The 22507-nt window shown below is 33.5% G+C and overlaps 1 protein-coding gene across 1 annotated transcript in view; it reads left to right on the top strand.

The window, feature by feature from the left end:
* LOC126879894 (tyrosine kinase receptor Cad96Ca) overlaps nt 1-22507 on the top strand; it is a 153815-nt gene that overhangs the window by 10348 nt on the left and 120960 nt on the right. The window contains exon 2 of the mRNA XM_050643238.1: nt 19400-19647. Coding sequence (XP_050499195.1) covers nt 19400-19647 — 248 coding nt within the window. The remainder of the gene's footprint in view (nt 1-19399; nt 19648-22507) is intronic.

Here is a 22507-nt window from a genome sequence, read left to right as displayed (position 1 = left end):
AAAACGAAGAGAAAAATAAAATTTTCCTTCATTTTTTGACATTTTGATTATTTAAACAATGTTCCGGACCTTTTTGAGTGGGAGGATAACTCAAATATTATCATATGAGTTATTTTCAAGCAATTTCTGCAAAAAAATATGAGTCTCCTCTCAACGTCCACATGTACTAATATTTTTACAGATGCGCCCTGGTCTATAATGATTTGGGGTCAAAAGATGTACCGTATATACGAGTACTTAAGCCGGTCTTTAATAAGGTAAATTTAACTTTGTCATTTATTTTCAATTTTTAGTTTATCTGCTGTTGTTGTTTTCAATTAAATACGTTATCTCAAAATGCGTTCGTGCTATCTTCCACTTAACTATTTTCCACCGCTAGAGACAAAGCCAATTTGAGCAAACGACTGATCGTTGGAGGCGACTGATGAGTTTTTCACTCTGTTCTGACTCTGGCTATTATTCCAAAAGTGCAGGAAAGTTCGTTAAAACATAAACGCCAAGTTGAGTTGCATATTAACGGTGCTTGTCCACAGTCTACTCTATTTATGGAAACAACCCGTTGAGCGGACGAACGGGTATAAAGGAATTAAACAATTAGAATTTAGATAGGGTAGAGTGGTAAATGGCACTGTGTTTATGGCACTATTTTAAGAAACACTGGCAATTGTGCTAGTGGATTGTAAGCGATTTAATGGGAAAGCCAAGTTACAACCGGCAGCCTGAATGGGCACTTTAAATTATTAATTTTTCCAGCAAAGCTGCTACTGGAAAGAGAAATGCTTATTTGAAGACTAAATATGCATAAACTGTAAATTAGTTTAAAATACAGGGTACAACATACCAAATAATCAGAAAATAGAATTTTGTAAAAGTTTTATCTTAGGCTTAGGCAGATAATTATTACCTGTATGTTCTTACAGCTCTTTAATTATTTCACGAAGAAACTTTTCTTTAGTAGTAGGTTTTGGATTTATAAGGCGTATCTATACTATTCATCATCAAGGCTTTTCACTCCGTATGGAATATTTGCTGCTCTTAGAGCTTTCTGATTCGCTTATTGCGGTGAATCACTCCGCATTCTTCTTAAGTATTGTCAAAGTTTATTGTATGACTTTGTTAAACTACTGGTTTCGTTACTATTTTCTTCTACACATTTCGATATGTGCATAGTTCTCTCCAATTTCTCACTTTCAGGCTTATGATGTGCCTCATGACCTGGTCGCCTCTCTCTCTTTGAGTCTTCTCTTGGTCTTTCGGTTTCTGACTTCCATCTAATAACCTTCTTCTTAATCGTCGTTTAGTAATTAGTCGTTTTTACTTCTCTCTGTGTGTCTTGCCCAATCTCTTATTTTTGCCATTTACAATTACTCCCAAATATTTAGATTGTTTAAATAGAAAAGTGTAGTTTTCTATCTCGATTTTTCTCGTCTTGTTGTTTTGTCTTCTAGAGCAGAGTAGATATTTTGTTTTTCCTTCGTTAATTTCTAGATCTTTTTTTTCGTGCTTCATTTGCCAGGGTTGTTAATGCTTCTTTTAATATTTTTTTGTCTCTTCCCGTAAGAATTATGTCGTCTGCATATGCTTCTTTTTGTGTTGAGGAGTGGGCTATAATTTAATTCCGCTGGTCTTGACTGTTCCTTCTACAGCTTAGTTGAATAGTGTGGTTGGCACGAAATTGCCTTGTTTCACTCCTGCTTTTATTGCAGTTGGTTTTGTGCTACCTTCTTCTCTTGTTACTTTAGCTCCAGTCCATCTATAGTCATTTTTGACTTGTCTGAAGTCAATGAAGAGAGTGTAAAATTCTATGTTGTATTCGTGGCATTTCCCGATTTTTTGTATAATTATGTGGATCGAATCTGTAGTGGATCTGTCTTCTCCTTCTCCGAATCCTTGTTGGTAGTACCCCAATGGTTATCTCTATAAATTGAGTGAGTTTTTGTCTAATGAGTGCTGTTAAAATTTTGTATGTTGTACCCAGTAGAGATATTCCTCTATAGTTGTTACAGTCTCTTACTTCTCCTTTATAAATATTGGTATAATTCTGCCTTATGTCCAATCCTCGTGCTCTTAGATCTATATCGCATATTGCACTAAATGAAGGAAGGTAAACAAATCTGATAGATATGTTAAATATAATGTTTTTTCAAAACACGATGAATAATAAATTAGAATGGCTAAAATTAAATAAAAATTGTCTAAAAATAATGATTTTCTACTGAATACAAACATACAATTCAGCTACGACATCACTACTGTGTTTTCCTAAACAACATCCTGTATAATATAGGTAATACATACGCAAGGCTAGTTCTTGTAAATTGTCTATATTGGTAAATATTTGTCTAAATCATAATACCCAACACAACGAATATAATGACGTCAGCGTTCTCGAGACCAAATGCCTTCGTTAAGAAATACTGAAATTCCAAGACCTGTTCAGTGAAAGTAACCAAATATAGATTTCGAGTACCATGAGTGGTAGGTTGATGGTTGGTTATTAATGAATTGTACTCGCACACAGTCAAGGTCCTCGTATAGAGGTCCGGCATTCATTTATTATTTTCAAGTTTCAAGTTAAGACATTAAGTCAAGAGATTTTCGTTTAAATTGCGCAATATACGAAACGAAGAAAGATGCAAATGTACCTAATTATTTATTGTGTTCGTGTATTATAGAAGAGAATGTCAATGTGCCGTTCTATGATTATTTAATAAGAAGGCTTCTTCACTTATCACTGACAACGTATAATATTACACACCTCGAACAATATGATCCCGCTGAATTGAATATTAATGAGTCTATTAGAAACGTTTTGAGAACCGTCATCTCTTTGCTCTTGTGTACGAAAAATTAAAAAAGATCCTTAAGCTAGTTAGATATGAGCGGAATCCAATTTAACAAATGCCATATTTTTTACCCATTTGTCACTAATTTATTGCTACCCTAATAATTTTTTCGTATCCATAAATATTTGGATAAACACCCAAAGATCAGTTAGACAAGGTTGTATACTATGTATCTCCATTATTATTCAACTTGTACTCAGAGGAAAGCTTTGCGCAAGCTCTAGATGAAGCACAAGAAGGAATAAAAGTCAATGGAAAAATCGTGAAAAACATCAGGCACGCCGATGATACAGTACTGATTGCTGGTAACGAAGAAGAACTACAAATTCTGTTAATCAAAGTAGTGCAAGAAGGAGCTATACGGCCTTAAGGTGAATGTAAAAAACTGAAACAATGGCAATTTCAAAAAGGCACACATCAGTTATAAACATACTAGTTAACAACAATTTTGTTGAACAAGTGAAAAAGTTTAAGTACTTAGGATCTTGGATACATAGAACCTTACACCAAGAACACGTGGTTAAATATAGAATAGAACAGGCAAGAAACACCTAAAAAAACAATTGCATATGTTTAAAAATAATCAATTTTTATTCTCTAAGTTAAAATATATGAACAAAGAAAGTTTTTGCTAAAAAAGTGTTATTTCAAAGGATAGAGTATATGTTTTTATTTTGCAATAAACAAATTTATTTATTTATATCGAAATCTAATAAAAATTAAAATGTATCATTCATTATCAAAGGTCATTGGAATGCCCAATTAGAGCAAACTATCCGCTGTCCTCCGCGTAGCACCAATAATTAATGTTTATTTAAAAAAATTCCTGACGCCGTGGTGGTTAATTGATTTTAATTTTGCAAATTGCAAATGAAAGGCACAGTACACTTCTATAAGCAAAAAAATTTCAACTTGCTATCTGCTTTATTTTCAGTCGTGTAACATTTTGAAAAATTGAATTGTTTTTGCGAAAGCTGGATTGCAAAATTTATTTTGCAAAATCTATTGAACCGATCTTAATGAAAATTGCATTATTGTTTTACTATATTATATAGTTTTTCTGTGTGAAATATGAAGGTCCTAGGTGTAGCATAAATGGTTGAAAAACGTAAAATGCGAATACTTGTTTTTGTATGTTTTTTTCCCAATTATTGCTATTTTGCAACAAGGGTGACTATTTTTTTTTTAATTTTTAACCAATTCTATATTGTAGGAAATTTAATTATGCAACTTTTATGTCAGTACAACTTTTCTCGGAAATTAATACTTTTAAAGTTATAATCAAAAAACGAAGAAATAAATCGAATTTTTCCTTCATGTTTTGACATTTTGATTATTTAAAAAATGTTCCGGACCTTTTTGAGAGGGAGGATAACTCAAATATTATTATTTGAGTAATTTTCAAGCAATTTCTGCAAAAAAATTTGAGTTACCTCTCAACGTCCAAATGTACTAATATTTTTACAGATGCGCCCTGGTCTAATTGCTTTTTACAATCAGTTCACCATCCAAAGATACCATTTTATTTGTAGTAACTCCATTTTTAAATGAACATTCCAAATACTCTGTTTTTGTCCTACTAAGTTTTAAGCCTTTTTCCTCCAGAGCTTGCCTCCACTGTTCCAGTTTTTGTTCTAAGTATATTTTATTATTTTCTACTAACACGACATCATCAGCATACATTAAATACCATGGAATGTTACCCTGTAGTTTCGCTGTTATCTGGTCCAAAACTAATGAGAATAAATACGGACTAAGCACAAAGACTTGGTGCAATCCTACTTTCACATGAAATTTGTCAGTCTCTCCCACACCTGTCCTAACACTAGTCGTTACTCCCTCATACATATCCCTCACAATCTTTACATATTCACCAGGGACTCCTTTCTTATTGAGTGCCCACCACAGAATCTCTCGAGGAACTCTATCATATGCTTTCTCAAGATCAATGAATACCACATGAGCATTTGTTTCTTTACTCCTGTATTTTTCCATCAACTGCCTTATAATGAAAATTGCATCTGTTTTTGATCTGCCCTGCATAAAGCCAAATTGAGGCTCGGATATTTCGGTCTCTTCACGTATCCGTCTATCAATTACTCTTTCCCATATTTTCATGGTGTGGCTAAGCAGTTTTATAGCCCTGTAGTTTGTACATTGTTGTATATCTCCCTTGTTTTTGTAAACAGGTACCAGTATACTGGTTCTCCATTCATCTGGCATTTGTCCAACTTCCATAATTCTTTTAAATAGACAGCCACCTTCTTCCTGTCTCTCCCAATGCTCTCCATAGTTCCCCAGGAATATCATCTGGTCCTACCGCTTTTCCTTTCTTTATTTTTTGAAGCGCTTGAGCCACTTCCTCGTTTGTTATTTTGGTGACCATTGCTGCTACTGTCTCCGTTGACTCTACATGCTGTCTGTCAAATTCTTCATTTAATAAGCTGTCAAAGTACTTTCTCCATCTTTTCTTGACATCCCTTTAGTGAACTAGTATTTTATTATTTTTATCTGGGATACATCTAATTTGATTAATCTGATTCTACTGCCAACATAAACATTATAAAAAATTGTTAACATTATTTAAACGGTTAAACCCAAATAGTAAATTGTAATTCTCATAACAGTTAATAATTGTGGTTTAATCCAATCTAATAAACAATAATTAATATCAGAAGTTTTCATAAATTTGGTTTTAATTTGTAAATTCCAAATTTCTTTAAAGTTTCTCCTGATATGGAATTTTTATACATCCTTGATCCTTGTTCTAATCACGAGTTAGTAGAATTGTGTGGTCTGTGTAGCAGAATATTTTAAATAGTTGTCATCTGTACCATTTAATTTGTAGTACAAAAACAATATGGCGCAGAAACACTATGCGGATACAAAAAGAACCGGTGGATTTGATTTTTTACCACTAGCAATAATTGTTGTAGATATAAAGGACGAATCCAATAAAAATTGAATGAATACATTTTTATGGTTTTGGTTTTTCATTGGTGAATTCCAAAGTTTCTCATGCAATATGCACTTTTTGCTAAATCCTTGTCGACTTTTCACATTGTGTGGTCACAAATTTAAATTATGTGGTCTGCTTATCAGAATATTTCAGATCTATATTATTCATCACCTAGTTCTACTGCTTTTTAAAACTTAATTACTATTTTTATGTCAGATGGAATTGTTAATTGTGTGTATATTACAATTTTACGCGGATTACAAGTTTGTTGCCGGACTTAGGAACATTAGTCAATGTCAAAATCAATTGTAAAATGAATTTAATATTCTAAAATTTAGACCTTTTAGTCCTGTCGCCAGGGGGGGTATAACGGCCTCCTTAATTGAGATGGACTTACCCAAGTTTTTTTTATGTATTTTGACCCGTAGAACGCGAATTTTTTGGGTAACAGTAGATCCGGATGTCGATAAGATTGTTATAAGCAAAGAACTTGAGGAATTACGTAACAGCGATTTCTCGCAAAACAAAACATTTTTTGTATTTTTTGGGTCACTCTAAGCAAAAAATGTATTTACAAATTTTTTAGTCTTCGAGATAAACGCGGTTGAACTTTAAAAAAATCGAAAAATTGCAATTTTTGAACCCGAATAACTTTTGATTAAAAAAGAAAATAGCAATTCTGCTTATCGTATTTGAAAGTTCAAGTCAAATTATATCGGTTTTGATTATTTGCATTGCTAAAAATTAATTTTTGTACTGTTAATCAAAGCTATAAACACATAGTGTTTGAGTGATGTTTTCAATGATCTTCCATTTAAAATCGAACGAGTAGGTAGAGCAGGTACAAGTGCAAGCGAGGCTATTTCTACGTAGCATGCGTTAAAACGCATGTATTTCCACGAGAAACACTATGTGTTTATAGCTTAATTTAACAATAAAAAAATAAATTTTAAGCAATGCAAGTAATTAAAACCGATATAATTTGGCTTGAACTTTCAAATACGGTAAGCAGAATTGCTATTTTCTTTTTTAATCAAAAGTTATTCGGGTTCAAAAATTGCAATTTTTCGATTTTTTTAAAGGTCAACCGCGTTTATCTCGAAAACTATGCATCCTACGAAAAAACTTGTAAGAACATTATTTACTTAGAATGACCCAAAAAATACAAAAAAATGTTTTGTTTTGCGAGAAATCGCTGTTATGTAATTCCTCAAGTTCTTTGTTTATAACAAACTTATCGACATCCGAATCAACTGTTACCCAAAAAATTCGTGTTCTACGGGTCAAAATACATAAAAAAACTAGGGTAACTCCATCTGAATAAAGGAGGCCGTTGTACCCCCCCTGGCGACAGGACTATTTATTACTATTAAGAATATGACGAGTATATCGCGATTTTTAATCAAGTAATGGTGTCAAGTCCTGGAAGATGTAATACTTTCTATGGAGTTTGTCATGTTTGGTAGTGTCGAATGTTTTCTCATAGTCGATAGAGCAGACGTAAATATCTATTTGTTGATCTGGAAATTCCAAGAGTTGCATAGCGCGTTTTGGTTTTCACGTTTCAAAACTGCATCTCAAACCGAACTGTGTTTTACTTATGATTTGTTCCAATCTGTGCTCCTACCCCTAACAAACTAGGTTTCATAAAAATGAGATCACCACAAATAAATTTGTTGTAAAAAACTAAGTTTTCAATCTAATAGAACATAAAATAATACCAAAAATATTACTCTACGTCCCACCAACTGAAAACAATGGGAACCTTCTCTGGTTACACCTCCGAGGCTTCTAAAATTTGCAAGCCATAACGGATGCTGAGACTCAAAAAGATGAGGAAATTTTACAATTTATAATTCACGTCACATCTGCTCAGCGTGGTAAAGTTTTAACGGGAATGGTTCCCTTCGTACTCCAATCAGAGTAAACATATAAATCAAAAATGAATAACCATTTTCAAGTTCGTTGCAACACGAAATTACAGCTGCATCATTATTCTAGTCCAATCAGAGAGTGCAGCAAGCACCTCTACCGGTTTCGAAACTTATTAGTCTCTCATCAGGAAGCACATATCATTCTCTCTCTGATCCAACCAGGACAAACCCCGGAGTGCAGTCACGGATTGCAACGAACGAAATGGCAGGAGTGCCCTAGCGGCAACTGCTAGCAAAATACTAAGTTTTAAATCTAATAGCACATAAAATACTACCAAAAATATTACTCTACATCCCACCAGACTGAAAACAATGGGAACCTTCTCTGATTACACCTCCGAGGCTTCTAAAATTTGCAAGCGATTGACTTACATGTTTACTCTGATTGGAGTACGAAGGGAACCCTTCTTGTTGGAACTTTACCGCCTTGAGCATATGGGACGTGAATTATAAATTGTAAAATTCCCTCATCTTCTTTAGTTTCAGCATCCGTTATGGCTTGCAACTTTTAGAAACCTCGGAGGTGTAACCAGAGAAGGTTCCCATTGTTTTCAGTTTGTGGGATGTAGAGTAATATTTTTGGTATTATTTTATGTGCTATTAGATTGAAAACTTAGTCTTTTGCTAGCAGTTGCCGCTAGGGCCCGCCATTTCGTTCATTGCAATCCGTGACTGCACGCCGGGGTTTGTCCTGGTTGGATCAGTGAGAGTAGCATTATGTGCCTCCTGATGAGAGACTAAGAAGTTTCGAAACCGGTAGAGGTGCTTGTTGCACTCTCTGATTAAACTAGAATATAATGCGGCTATAGTTTCGTGTTTCAACGAGTTTGAAAATGGTTATTAATTTTTAAATTTATTATACTTTACACATTTTGATGTTATATTTCTATTTTTTTTTAGAATTCATAGATGGACAAATGTTATCCACGCACTTTTTCTTGGTGGTTCAGATTTTTAGATAGAATTGATGTCACAGTGCTTGTTAAATCAGTGATTTTATTCTCATCTTTATAACCATCCAATTAATTTCCAAGTTGCACACTTCCTTCCACACTAAGAATTAAAAGATAACCGCACTATATCATATGCATTTAAGACACTAACCTCGTTCATGTAAAAACAATCATAGGTCATCGTGGGGTAAGCTGTATGTTCTTACCATTTTATTCAAGTATCTACGTATTTGTCTTCCTCTTTTTGTTTTATTATAGTTCAAAATTATTTTTGAAGTTATACTTCTTTACGATCGAGAGTGAAAATTTATAATGCTGGGCGCATGCGCACACAGACAGTATGTATTTCGTTGCTAATCTTTCAAGATATGTATGTATCAGCGCTGTCAGCGCAAATAAGTCATATTATATCATATAAAAGGATATATTAGTGTTCTTAGTAAATGTATTATTTATTATAATTTTTGTGTCTTTGGATTTGTCTTCCTCGGGAATAAAATATTTTATAATAATAGTAAGTATATTTAAAGTATTTTTGTATAAGACGAAGTACTTAGTTTTCAATCCTAATAGTAAATTATTAATATTGAAAATATTAAAAATATTACTAAAAGATTTTTAAATTGAAAACTTATTGGTACACTTTCCTGGTGACACCTCCAAGACTTCTACAATTTGCAAGTCAAATGGATGCTGCAGTGAAGACGAGAGGGAAGGAATTCTACACTATGCAATTCACATCCCCCGTCTGCAGCTGGTAAAGTTCCAATGGAAAAATGCACCTAGTTACTCTACGGAGTAATACGACAATAAAATAAAAATGTATACCATTTTTATTCAGTTGCAGTGCGAAGGCAAAACAATCTTACTTTTCAATTAGAATACGGAGTGTCACGGAGTTCTTGGAGGTGTCACCAGGAAAGTGTACCAATAAGTTTTCAATTTAAAAATCTTTTAGTAATATTTTTAATATTTTCAATATTAATAATTTACTATTAGGATTGAAAACTACTTCGCCTTTAAATGTCAGATGGCGCTAGCCACCTACTATCATCACATCAGTTGCAATGGGTGGGAAAACCTCTCGATACGAATCAGTTAAAATATGGAGAACAGTGCCTACGTTCCTTCCGATGAAGGCTCCAATAAGAGCCGAAAATCGCGATTCAAGGGACTGGACTGCACTCCGTATTCTAATTGAAAAGTAAGATTGTTTTGCCTTCGCATTGCAACTGAATAAAAATGGTATACATTTTTATTTTATTGTCGTATTACTCCGTAGAGTAACTAGGTGCATTTTTCCGTTGGAACTTTACCAGCTGCAGACGGGGGATGTGAATTGCATAGTGTAGAATTCCTTCCCTCTTGTCTTCACTGCAGCATCCATTTGACTTGCAAATTGTAGAAGTCTTGGAGGTGTCACCAGGAAAGTGTACCAATAATTTTTCAATTTAAAAATCTTTTAGTAATATTTTTAATATTTTCAATATTATTAATTTACTATTAGGATTGAAAACTACTTCGTCTTTCAATGCCAGGTGGCGCTAGCCACCTACTATCATCACTTCAGTTGCAATGGGTGGAAAAACCTCTCGATACGAATCAGTTAAAATATGGAGAACAGTGCCTACGTTCCTTCCGATGAAGGCTCCAATAAGAGCCGAAAATCGCGATTCAAGGGACTGGACTGCACTCCGTATTCTAATTGAAAAGTAAGATTGTTTTGCCTTCGCATTGCAATTGAATAAAAATGGTATACATTTTTATTTTATTTTTGTATACTTCACTTGGCCATTAAATTTGTCAGTATGTATGAGAAATTTTGTAACTTGTCAAAGCAAAAGGGATATAGCTCAGTGGTAGAGCGTGTGACCGGAGATCAAGAGGTCCCGGGTTTAAAGCCCGGACGAATCATACTTTGTTTTTTTTTATATATTTTTGGTAAGTATCGTTTTAATAAAAAAATTTAAAAGTGGTAGATAAAGAAAGTTAGTTTAATATTTAAATAAAATACAAATAACCTGTTAAGTACATATATTAATTTCGTTGAAATCATAATAATAGAAGTATAACTTCTTACGTGCATACAAAGTACACACACATTCTTTTGTGGTTTCATTTTTTGGCTAGAACTGTCAATGGTTTCATTGTTGTGCATGTTCTTAGTGACGTAACAAGTCTACGTTTTTTGGACAATACAATGAGGAACTATGGTTGCTTTTTCTTGAGCATTTATAAACATAGGGTACATCTCACGATTCTTGTGATTTGTAAAAGTGATGTATTTTTTTGAATTATTCCAATATTAGTTAACTTTTTTGAAAGAAGTATTATGTAGAGCCAAGAAATAGGATTTAAAAATTTGAGAGGATTTAAGAATTTTCTATATCCTTTGTTAATATCTTGATAACGTTGTTGCCTGGGTGCGTTTCTCTAGTTTCTTTTTCTGCGTGAAATCTAATTTCTATGTGCAAGATGTTATGTTGTCACAAATAACCCAAAATTTGATTCCATATTTACCTAGTTTATGTGGAATATATGTCTTAAAAGGGTATTTTTTCTCGATATGCAATGAGTTATTCAACAACTCCTCAACTGTCATAGACCAGTTGGTAACATATTCTTCTTGAAAATAATAATTCCACAATTCAAGGCATTCCTTTATAGGTTCCAATTTATCTCATGATCTGTTTTTAGGTCTCTTAAAAGTTAATTTTTCTTTCTTGTTTTAAGCTCCACATTTCTGATATTTCTTCATTTTTTATTTATAAACTCCAATTAGTAACAAAAGTCGAATAATATTTTTTATTTCTGACTTTTTATTGTACTTCAATCAAACATTTGAAATAAATAGTTAGCCGCAATCAGATATTCCATGATCAAATTTTCAATCGCATGTTGTAGGTGAAAGTGGCTACGCCGGCGACGTTTTGTGGGCAATGAAAGTATATTGCCACATTATTTAGGGCATCTACCTGTTCACGGTAACGTAAAAATTTGATCGGCATTTTCTACAGCCACAGCCAACTCATCAAAAATTACAAGATGTTGTACATGAGAACAAGGCATCGAATAATTTTACAAGGCTTTGCATATCTTTGTTTTGATAAATTGAAGTATAAAATTAACAAAGCAACACAATAGAATAATAAATATTCATTAGGTTTACATCGAAGCAAATTAAAATAATTTATTATTTTACCAAGCGTTTTTTTTGTAAAAAAATGTACTTTTCCGCAAATCGCCAGGAAATTTTGACATTCCTGTCAAAATTTCTTGAAGAAAAAGTCAGGACTTCCTTACTGTAAGGAAATGTCATTTCCTTACTGTAAGGAAATGATATTTCCGTACAGTTGTTAGTGTTCTACATAAATGATAGAAGGTCTAGGAAGTATGCCATTACAACATTTTCTGAGAAAGAACTCGTATTTTTACTCATGCGATAATCCATAAAACGTCTGTATGCATTTTCGTACTTTTCTCTTGATTTCTTTGGCAATAATTCTAATGAAGCAGTATTCACTGCCTCAACCAGCTCTGGAGGAGTCCCAGGAATGGAAATTTCATCATCACTTATCATTTTACTTTTCAGAACACCAGCAATTAAATTTATAAGCGTCAAGTTTGACAATTCAACCTCAATACGTTTCCATAGTAACCCAAGTAATTTTATTAGGAATTTCAAAGCACCATTTATTTGGGAATAAAATTATCGCGTTTTTTTTAAATCAATCAATATCTGTCGAATTTTAAACGATTTGCGGAAAAATAGTATGTTTACCTCGTAGGAAAAGCCACATTCCTGGACTCTGTGTTGCTAAGTCTCGGCTTGCGCCTCGACTTAGCAATCTTCACAGTCGTCCAGGAATGTTAAGCTTTTCCTACCCGGTAAACAATGTACTATTGTGGATATAATAAGTAAACAATCAAATATTTTTCTTAGTGATTTTTCACTACATCGTATTGTATTACTATTTTGTACTGTATAGTACTTACTAACATCTTTATAAGATACCCAATAATATTCAACTCAGCTATTAGAGGTGCGAAATTACATAAACAAGAGATCATTAATTTCATAAAATAAGCAGAACATTTGTTTATGGAATTTCAGATAAGTTGGTAAAACAAGGCTCGGGAGAAACCTTTGAAGACCCAGAACCTTTCTGTGGTGTCACTAAAGATGCTACGAAAACCGAGGTTTAAAAATGGGTGATAAGGAATCATCAATAGAAATGGAGAGCCACTCAAGGGCAAATCCAGACTAAAAAAATAATCAAGAATATCCGTACTGTTACCGTACTGTAATTTTTGTATAATTTTTCTTATGTCTTTTATTAGTTTTCGAGATATTTTCATTTTTCAGAGCAAATTAGGGGATTTATTAGGGGGTTTCACAGTAAATTAGGGGGATAGCAAATTTCAAAAATCAGGGGTCTAAATATTTCCAAATTTTAAGTAAGCCATGGCTGAATTTTTTAAAACTGATATTAAGGTTACTGATTAATTATCAATCCGGCAATCAATGTAACAATGTAGCAAATAAAAAAAGAAAAATAATTTATTAGTACCTAATAAATTTTACAAAAAACAACACAAGCACAACATACAACATTTTTGAAACAATTAAAAACTACTTTTGTATGTAAATGTAACAAATAAAGAAAGAAAAATAATATATCAGTAAAAAATTTTACAAAAAAAAACATGAACACAAAATACAATATTTTTGAAAAAAATAAAAGCTACTTTTTGTAAAATATTTTATATATTTAACTACATACGGTGTTCAAAATGAGTTGAGTGAATTAACACTTCGAAATGCACTTTGTATTCTATTTTTCATCTCATCCCTGGTTATTGGAGGCATTTTATAACCTTCATTCTTAACGTAACCCCAAAAAAATCAGTCCAGTTTATTAAATTTTGGTGATTTGGGTGGCCACGGAACTGGTCCATTGAAATATGAAAATATCTCGAAAACTAATAAATTTAGACATAGGGAATGTTGTATATAAATTAAAGTACGATAATGGTACTTTTCACTAGTGATATAAAATATAGGGTGTTCCATTTAAAATTACTGAGAAAATAATGTACTTGCGTTTGGACTCACCCTGTATTAGATATAAATAAAATTAGCAATGCCAATCATTTTTTAAAAATTTTGACAATAAATAAAAAATATGGCATCAATTATCCATTGCTGTTGTGCTTATTTTTATTTATACAGTTACGATTTTTATTGAAAAAGGGCTATAACTTTGTAAATACCCTGTATATCATAACAGACCTTTATATTTTTGTAATAGGGAAGTTAAGAAGATTTCGAATATAAGATAAAATATAGGGTATTCCATTTAAAAAACTATAAGTTTGGTCTGCCACGATGATATCTAACACCCTGTAATATAACATTCTAATCAATTTTAAAAGGCGAAGCTCAGAGTTGGCTACAATTTTTGTTTTTAACTTTTATTGCTATCCATTGCTATAGCGGACCTATTGAGCTTTACCCCACTAATCAATCACCCTGTATATACCTGTCGCACACCTCCTTTTGTCTTTATATTGTCTGTTCAATGATTTCCAACTCACAATAAATAATCACAGCGTGAACATTATCACTATCACAACGCGTGACATGTAACAGCCTTATCTTGGACCTCTTTGCAGCAAAGATTCTTGAGATATTGCACTTTTAAGTGTCTAATTAATGATTTTAATAATGCAATTAAATCATGTTTAATTTAAAAATTTCTATTAGATACTTTGCGAGTTGAATTCTTTTCATGACAACTTCATTTCCTGTACGAAATAAGGAGAAACTTTTCATCTCAGAAAGGGAGAAAATATCTTAAAATGATTTTGAAATAACGTTTTCGTGGAAATATTTTCTTTTACAAAAATTACATTTGAATTTCAATCGCTATTAATTAAATTGAACCAATGTAATGCATAACTTAAAAAGAAGTTTAATTAAATTTTCCACATAATAACCCTCACAAATAAATCAAGGAGGGCAGATATGCGACTTCAGTGTGATTGAGAGGGTCAAATTTAGGGTTTTCAGAAGTGCCTACATTTCCTTCGCAAGGATTTATTTCTCTTTTAACTTTCTCTTAGGGCGCAATTAGCTTTTTGGGCAGATTAAATAAGACGTTAAAGGCATATTAACAGTTGCAGGAGTAAAAGTTAACGGTTCACAAAGATTACGTTATTTGCGATTACAAGTCGTAATATTTGGACAAACAAAAATTTATTGAGGATTTTGATTTGCAGACTTTTTATTTTATAAAAGTTCATCATTTATAATAAATATCACAGTTAATAGGTTTTGTAAAATACAGTGGACCCCGCTTATTAGAATACCGGTTATAGGAATATCCCGCTTTAAGGAATAGAAATTTGAGGTCCCAAAATGTTTCTACTAGCGACAAATGATGGGTTATTAGAATAACTCGGTTATAGGAATACTTTTGCTTAGAACGAAGGCTATTCCAATAAGCGGGCTCGACTGTATTAGGTAAAATAGACGTGGGAGGTCCTATAAGTACTTAGCCTTTTCGCTAGATACTATCGCAAAAGAAATCTAATATAATACACGATAATACATTCTTACCTATGTCAAAATCTCAGCCGAATCAAACTCGTAGTATTGATTTGACCGTGTGTGAAAGCGAGCGTGTCTAAGGATTTTAGAAAAATAAAAAAAGAGCAATATCGGCCGGTGATTCGATTCTTGTTTCTGGAAGGGAAACTGCACAGTGAAATCCAAGAGCGCTTGAAAGCTGTGTACGGTGATTCTTCTCCTGCAGTGGCGACCGACAAAACTTGGATTATCGAGTTTCAACGTGGTCACACGTCGGTTTTTAATAAGTAATGGCCAGGTACCCCGAAAACGGCTACCACGGAGGATAAAGTCAAAAAAAAAAATACGCGATTGCCTATTTATTAGCAGACCACCGACTGCAGGTTCATTTGCAACAGACCTTCACTAAACATGACATATTATTTACTTAAAAGCTCCTCTAAATAATTGTTAAATTATAGGCTATTGATTATGTACTTTAGAAAAGAAATACAACGTTAAAGGTGGTTTATTGTGTTATCTAGTTAATGGACCTCCAAATATGAAAATGCCGCGGAGTGCTATCATTTAAGGGGTGCGTTTTGGGAAAAGGCTGAATTAGACTCTATGCACTAGGGTGCGTTGGGATGAATTCCATTCACTTTTCGTACATATTTATCTACCGAAAAGTTGTTTAAAATTAAATTTTGTATCGAAATTTCACTTTCTAAAGTAAAAAATAATATTTTTTGTCAAAATTATATTCATAAAAGGAAGCAAAAAATACGAAAAAACACATTTTTCCTTTTTGCCCCATTACTTTTTTCCACGGGGATTTAGGTCTAAGCATTGCTTTACAGAAAAAAATCATTCCTTACCTTTTAAAATGATGTTTGGCAGATCTCTTCAGAGTTTCTAGGATCCGGTATACAATTTTTCAAAGTTTGCCACTCACACCACTTTGAGGTGAATTTTTCCAATTTTTTGTAAAGAATGTTCTATATCTCTTTTCTATGCAGTTATAGGTATACGAAATGGAATTGAATACACAATCAAACATGAGAGACCAAGGAATGCCTCCTACCCGTTTTCCCACTTAAGTGGTTAACATAAAAAGACGCCATCTACTTTGACGGCAATAAACGAAAACAATTTAATAATATTGTTTTCTGTCGAATTTTACAAAATAGATAATAATGTAGAGTTGTCCTTTTACTATCCAGATTTAGCTTAGCCATACGGCTCACACTCCCTCTAAGGGGAAAATTGACTCATCCCAGAAACCTACGGTATCAAAAGGATTGAGCTCTGGTGGGACTCTTTCCATGTTATCGAGCCCTAGGTGACTTAGTATGCAGTGTATCTCTCCCAAAAATGTTCGTACACTTCTAGCCGTCACGAGTAGTACAGCTTTCTGCATGGTCTTATAAAGATGTTCATTAAGACCCAGCTTTTTTATGCTTTCAAGGAGGGTCTTCGGAATGACTCCAGTAGTAGATATAATAATCGGTATTGTCTGGGTACTTTGCATTCTCCATTGTCTCCGTATTTGAATTTCCAGATCTCTGTACGTGGCCATCTTTTCAGTAAATTTACAGTGTTGTTTGTTTTGTTAATTTATTAACTAGTACGAGATATGGTCTATTATGTGCCACTGTTTGGTCTGTGAGCACAGTGCGGTCCCAGTATAGCTTGTAGTTGCCATCCTCAAGCATACTCACAGGGACGTATTGATAATATGGGAGATGGTCCCTTTGGAGAAGTCCCAGTTTGATAGCTCTCTTGATGAAGGATCTTTCCAACCGAGTCATGCCGTTCCTTGTATTCAGTTGTAGCAACTGCCTGCCAGCCCCCGGCAATATTCTTACTACCCCCTTCTACTATTATTACTACTATTATTATTATCCATTAAACACTGCCACATGTTTAAGGACGAAATACATATTTACCAACTAATTAAAAAGTAATAGATGAAACTTACATACAATAAAAATAAATTAACAATAAGGGTTTTCCTTGCTCTACTAATTTAATTTCCTAGAATTTCAAGATCATTGTTGAGCTTTTTATTTTCTAATTAAGTTTTCCTTTGACGATAGATAAAATAATACAAGGAAGAAAACTTTCAAAAAGAGTACACAATACCTAGATTTTGCAGATGCTCTGCAATATGTTTTAGAGCGACATTAAACTTTAGCACAATAAGCACATCTCCATTTTACTAAATCTTCTTATTTAGTTGATAAAAGGGCAAAGGAAAAGTAAACTCAGTCTTTAATTAAATTCTAAGGGTGCTTCACTTTTTTTTCCTTGACAAAGGAGCGATTAAAGTATTGTTTTTTTATATTTGAGGTACAAGAGATAGGTAAAATGCGTTTAATAAATTCGATATTAATATTAAGGGGAGTATATGGTTTGAAATCAACATTTCAAGAATATTTTGGTGATTTTTTTGAAACTATGTTATAACTATTTATTTTTAAATTAGATAAGCATATTCAGTACAAATGTCGTGACATTTCTTTCTTTGCAATCTGAGATGGCACAGATCGAGGTACATGGTTGAATTGGAGAAAAGAGGACGAGGAGAAAAAAGAATGTGTGTGTACTTTGTACGCACGTAAGAAGATATTCTTCTATTATATAATAGGTAATTTAAACGAAGTAAATATACTTAAAAGGTTATTTGTACTTATTTTATTTAAAAATCAAACTAACTTTCTTATCTACCACTTTCAAAAAAGAAGAATATCTTCAAAAATTATATAATAATATACTTACAATCATAAAATCTATAAAAAAAATAAAAAAATAATAACTTGCTTGGGGCTCGAACCCACTTCACGTCTACCGCGCCGTACGAAAGTTGACGGCATTTCAAACTGCACCACATTCGCGTATACATCATGTGGGAATATACACAAACTAAACGTTTACACCATAAATTTATATGAATTTAATAAAATTATCAGTTTGATTTTTGTCGAAATAAAATACAACAAACTATAGAGTAAGAAAACGATACATGAGATGAAGATTTGTAGAAAGTTTGTTCGTAATCAGATTATGTAAATTAAAGCATTGCCTACTAATAGGTAACTACATTATTTTGTTTACATTTTCCAAATAGATAGGTATTGAAACTATTAGGTATTTCCAACTGAAACATTTAGAATTACGTACCTGCGGCTTTTCAAAACTATTTAAAAAGTCACTATAATTATAAATTTGATTTTATTTCTGTCCACACATCAATAAAAACTAATATTATACAATATTTTTGTTTACCGATAACCTCCATATTGAACAATTATTGACAGATCATTTCAAAATTTCAACACCCAATCAGAGCTCGTATAACGACTAATACCATACTGTCGGTGTGCGCATGCGCGCGGATCAATCAAATTTTACCCTCAATCGATTCGCCGCTAAAGAAGAATATCTTCAAAAAATCCCCAAAACCGGTATAGACTCTTCCTGCACTCTCCGATTTAACTAGGGTATAATGCTGCTGCATTTTCAGGTTTCAAAGAAATTGAAAATTTTTATACATTTTTTTTGAAACTCTATATCTGGATGTGAGTTACGACTCAGGACTTTAAATTTCGATTAAGACTACTATATTTTTTTTTTGGTAAGCATTTATTAACAATCAAAATTACATATTCTATAAGCTAATTTGATAACAAGTACAATAACATATATCAATGTATTATTGTACACTAAAATGGCGTTATGAGGTACATCACCCAGCGGTTTCACCTCAGTTTCAGCGAAGATCTATGGGCCATAATCTTCGCAATCTTCTGTTGTGTAGTGGCTGCAGTAATGGTAATATTAATTGGTTGGGGTGGTCTTCCAATTTCTCGTGATGTCTGTTGGCTCTTTCTTGAATTACTGTGCTGACTAACGGGATGTTTAGGTCTGTATGAAGGGTTTGGTTGGAAATGTACCACGGGGCATTTGCGATGGTGCGTAGAATTTTTGATTGAGTTCTTTGGATAAAGACTACTATATCGAAACAAAATACCGAATAGATAGTTATCAACTTAAGAACCCTTATAGTCTTATAATCTAACGTCACATAACAACAAAATATAGAAATATTATACCAATTATTTATTTTTTTTTAGCCAAAGCTCAGTATGCAGAAAACACACCCCCTTCTCTTTGGATGGACGATCGAAATTGGAACATTCGTGAAAACGAAACCATTGGTACAAAAATTTCGCAAGCTCATGGAGACGATCCTGAAGGAGTAGTTTTAACTTATGGACTTGAACCAATTATGTGGCATTTAGGTGGCAAGGTGGAGAAATTACCTTTTAGAATCGATAACGAGACCGGCACTGTCTACCTTAATGAAAGTTTGACTGGGAGGGTAAGTATAAATGATATATTTATAAAATCTTAAAAACCATCAAAATTTTTTAGACTAAGATAATATGTACCAAGTCAAATAAAACATAATAAATGATGGTTTGGCTTGCTTTCGATTCAGAGGGATGCACACCCGCTGGACAGGCTGTTTCTACCATTGCAGGCGTCATCAGCAGCGTTCGTTAGCGTGTACTCCTCTGAATCAAAAAACAGCCGGACCATCAATTTAAAGGGAATCTGAAAGATAATTCAAAATCCCCATTAGGACGCGGTACAGCGACATCTCTTAACAAATTGAAGAGTCTCAGATGCAGAATCCACCGAAAATGGAAAATAGTTATTTAAATCTGAGACTATTCGTGTTGAAAGTTCTTTCTGGTACATCCTTAATCTGCGACTATTTCAATTAATAAGACCGCAGACGACGAATATAGAAAACGAAGAGGAAACGATCACATTCCGTTTTCATTCGTCTAGAAAAAAAGGACAGAAGAGGAACTTACAGTACTCAAATCCGAGTAAAGATAGAAAAATAATAAATGATGATTTTGCTTGCTTTCGATTCAGAGGGATGCACACATGCTGGACAGGTTGTTTCTACCATTGCAGGCGTCATCAGCAGCGTTCGTTAGCGTGCACTCCTCTGAATCGAAAAACAGCTGGACCATCAATTTAAAGGGAATCTGAAAGATAATTAAAAATTCCCATTAGGACCTTCAATTTGTTAACAGATGTCGTTGTATCGCGTCCTAATGGGGATTTTGAATTATATTTCAAATTCCCTTTAAATTGATGGTCCGGCTGTTTTTCGATTCAGAGGAGTGCACGCTAACGAACGCTGCTGATGACGCCTGCAATGGTAGAAACAGCCTGTCCAGCGGGTGCGCATCCCTCTGAATCGAAAGCAAGCAAAACCATCATTTATTGTTTTCTATCTTCACTCGGATTTGAGTACTGAAAGTTCCTCTTCTGTCCTTTTTTCCTAGACGAATGAAAACGGAATCTGATCGTTTTTTTTTTTTCGTTTTCTATATTCGTCGTCTGTGGTCTTATTAATTGAAAAAGTCGCAGATTAAGGATGTACCAGAAAGAACTTTCAACACGAATAGTCTCAGATTTAAATAACTATTTACCATTTTTGGTGGATTCTGCATCTGAGACTCTTCAATTTGTCAAATAAAACAGTTTTTCCCGTACACGTACCCCGACCACCTTCTCCATTGTTGCCTTCACGAGTTTCACCATCTCATTTGAAATTCCAAGTTCCTGCCTTATTTCAAACAGCTTTTTTCTGGCCAAGCTTCTTTTTGTTTTTGTCTTTTAATGCGTTTTCTGTTACCACTTTCGAAATAGTAATTGTTAATTTATCTTCTTAACTATTTGTTACATCCTATCTAATCGATCGAGTCGTATCCTTCTTGTTGTGCCAACCTGCTTGCTATATTCTTCCATACGCCTAAGCTATCATTATTAACTATATAACTTACACTGGGCGATCCAAATGGGCGTCCTTTTTAAGGTTGGCGATCCAAATAGGGTCGCGAAGAGTATGTTACCATATGTTATCACATCAGCTCAAGGGTATGTTTTCTTAGATTTCAGTCACCAACCTAATGGTTGGTCCAATTCATTGTTCATAGCTCTACCTAAGAAGACACGAGCAAAAACATGTGCTGATTATAGAACCAACAGTTTGTTAAGCCATTTATTGAGAATTTTTCAGAAGTTATACTGTATACTGTATACATTATACTGTATACAGTATATTGTATACAGTGTGTATACAGTATACAGTATACGGCTTATACAGTATACAGTATACAGTATATGTAAAAGACCAAATAAATTAATAAATGGTACATACAAGAGCACAAATCGTTCTCCCTCTGGTTATGAATTGGTATTCAGTAGGATGATACATGTATATACAGTATGTGTATATATGTATACTGTATATACTGTATACTGTAATGCATACTGTAGCTTTATCTACAATAAAGGCTTGGAATACCTAAGTGACACTTGGTTTCCGTAACGGGTTTGGAACGAGAGAGGCATTGTTTGGGATTAACTTACTTGCTCAAAGATGTCGTGATATATCTGTAGACATGTACTGCTGTTTTATTGACTTCCAAAAGGCATTCGATCGAAAGTTCTAAGATACATTGGCTTAGACGGCAGAGATGTTTGCACAATTGCAAATTTGTATTGGAATAAACATCAGTTTTTGTAGTCGATTTAAAATCACAGCCTCTTAATATTTAAAGGAGGTGTACGGCAGGGATGCCTCTGATCGCCGCTGCTTTTCACCGTTTATTCCGAAAGAATTTTCTGAGATCCACTTTCTTCTATAAAACGAGAAGGAATAGTTGTGAACGGTGAAGTCATCAATAATTTGCGATATGCGGACGATACAGTACTCCTAGCTTTTACTCCAGAAGATCTGCAAACACTACTTGATAGGGTGGTTGAGAGCTGTAAGGAAGCAGGTCTGGATCTGACAATACGGAAAACCAAAGTACTCGTAATAAGTAAACTACAACATATAAAACTGTCTATATACGTAAATAATACCAAATTTAAGCAAGTTCATCACATTGTTTGCCTTTGATATCAGTTAACTTATAACGCAGAGAGTCACGGTGAAATTAAATCCAGGATAGAGAAGGCCCGAGCCGCTTTTAGAACGATGTCCAAAGTATTATGTAACAGAGACCTAATATTGGCATTGAGGATCCGTCTACTTCGCTGCTACGTGTTCTCGGTCTTACTTTATGGTGTCAAGTGTTGGATTGTGAATAAAATCGACCTAAATCACCTTAAGGCTTTCGAAATGTGATGCTATAAAAGAATTTTAAAAG

This window comes from Diabrotica virgifera, chromosome 2 (assembly GCF_917563875.1).
Source record: "Diabrotica virgifera virgifera chromosome 2, PGI_DIABVI_V3a".
Taxonomy (NCBI): Eukaryota; Metazoa; Arthropoda; class Insecta; order Coleoptera; family Chrysomelidae; genus Diabrotica; species Diabrotica virgifera.
Note: the sequence above shows the minus strand (reverse complement) of the source record. Positions and strands in the feature narration are given on the sequence as shown.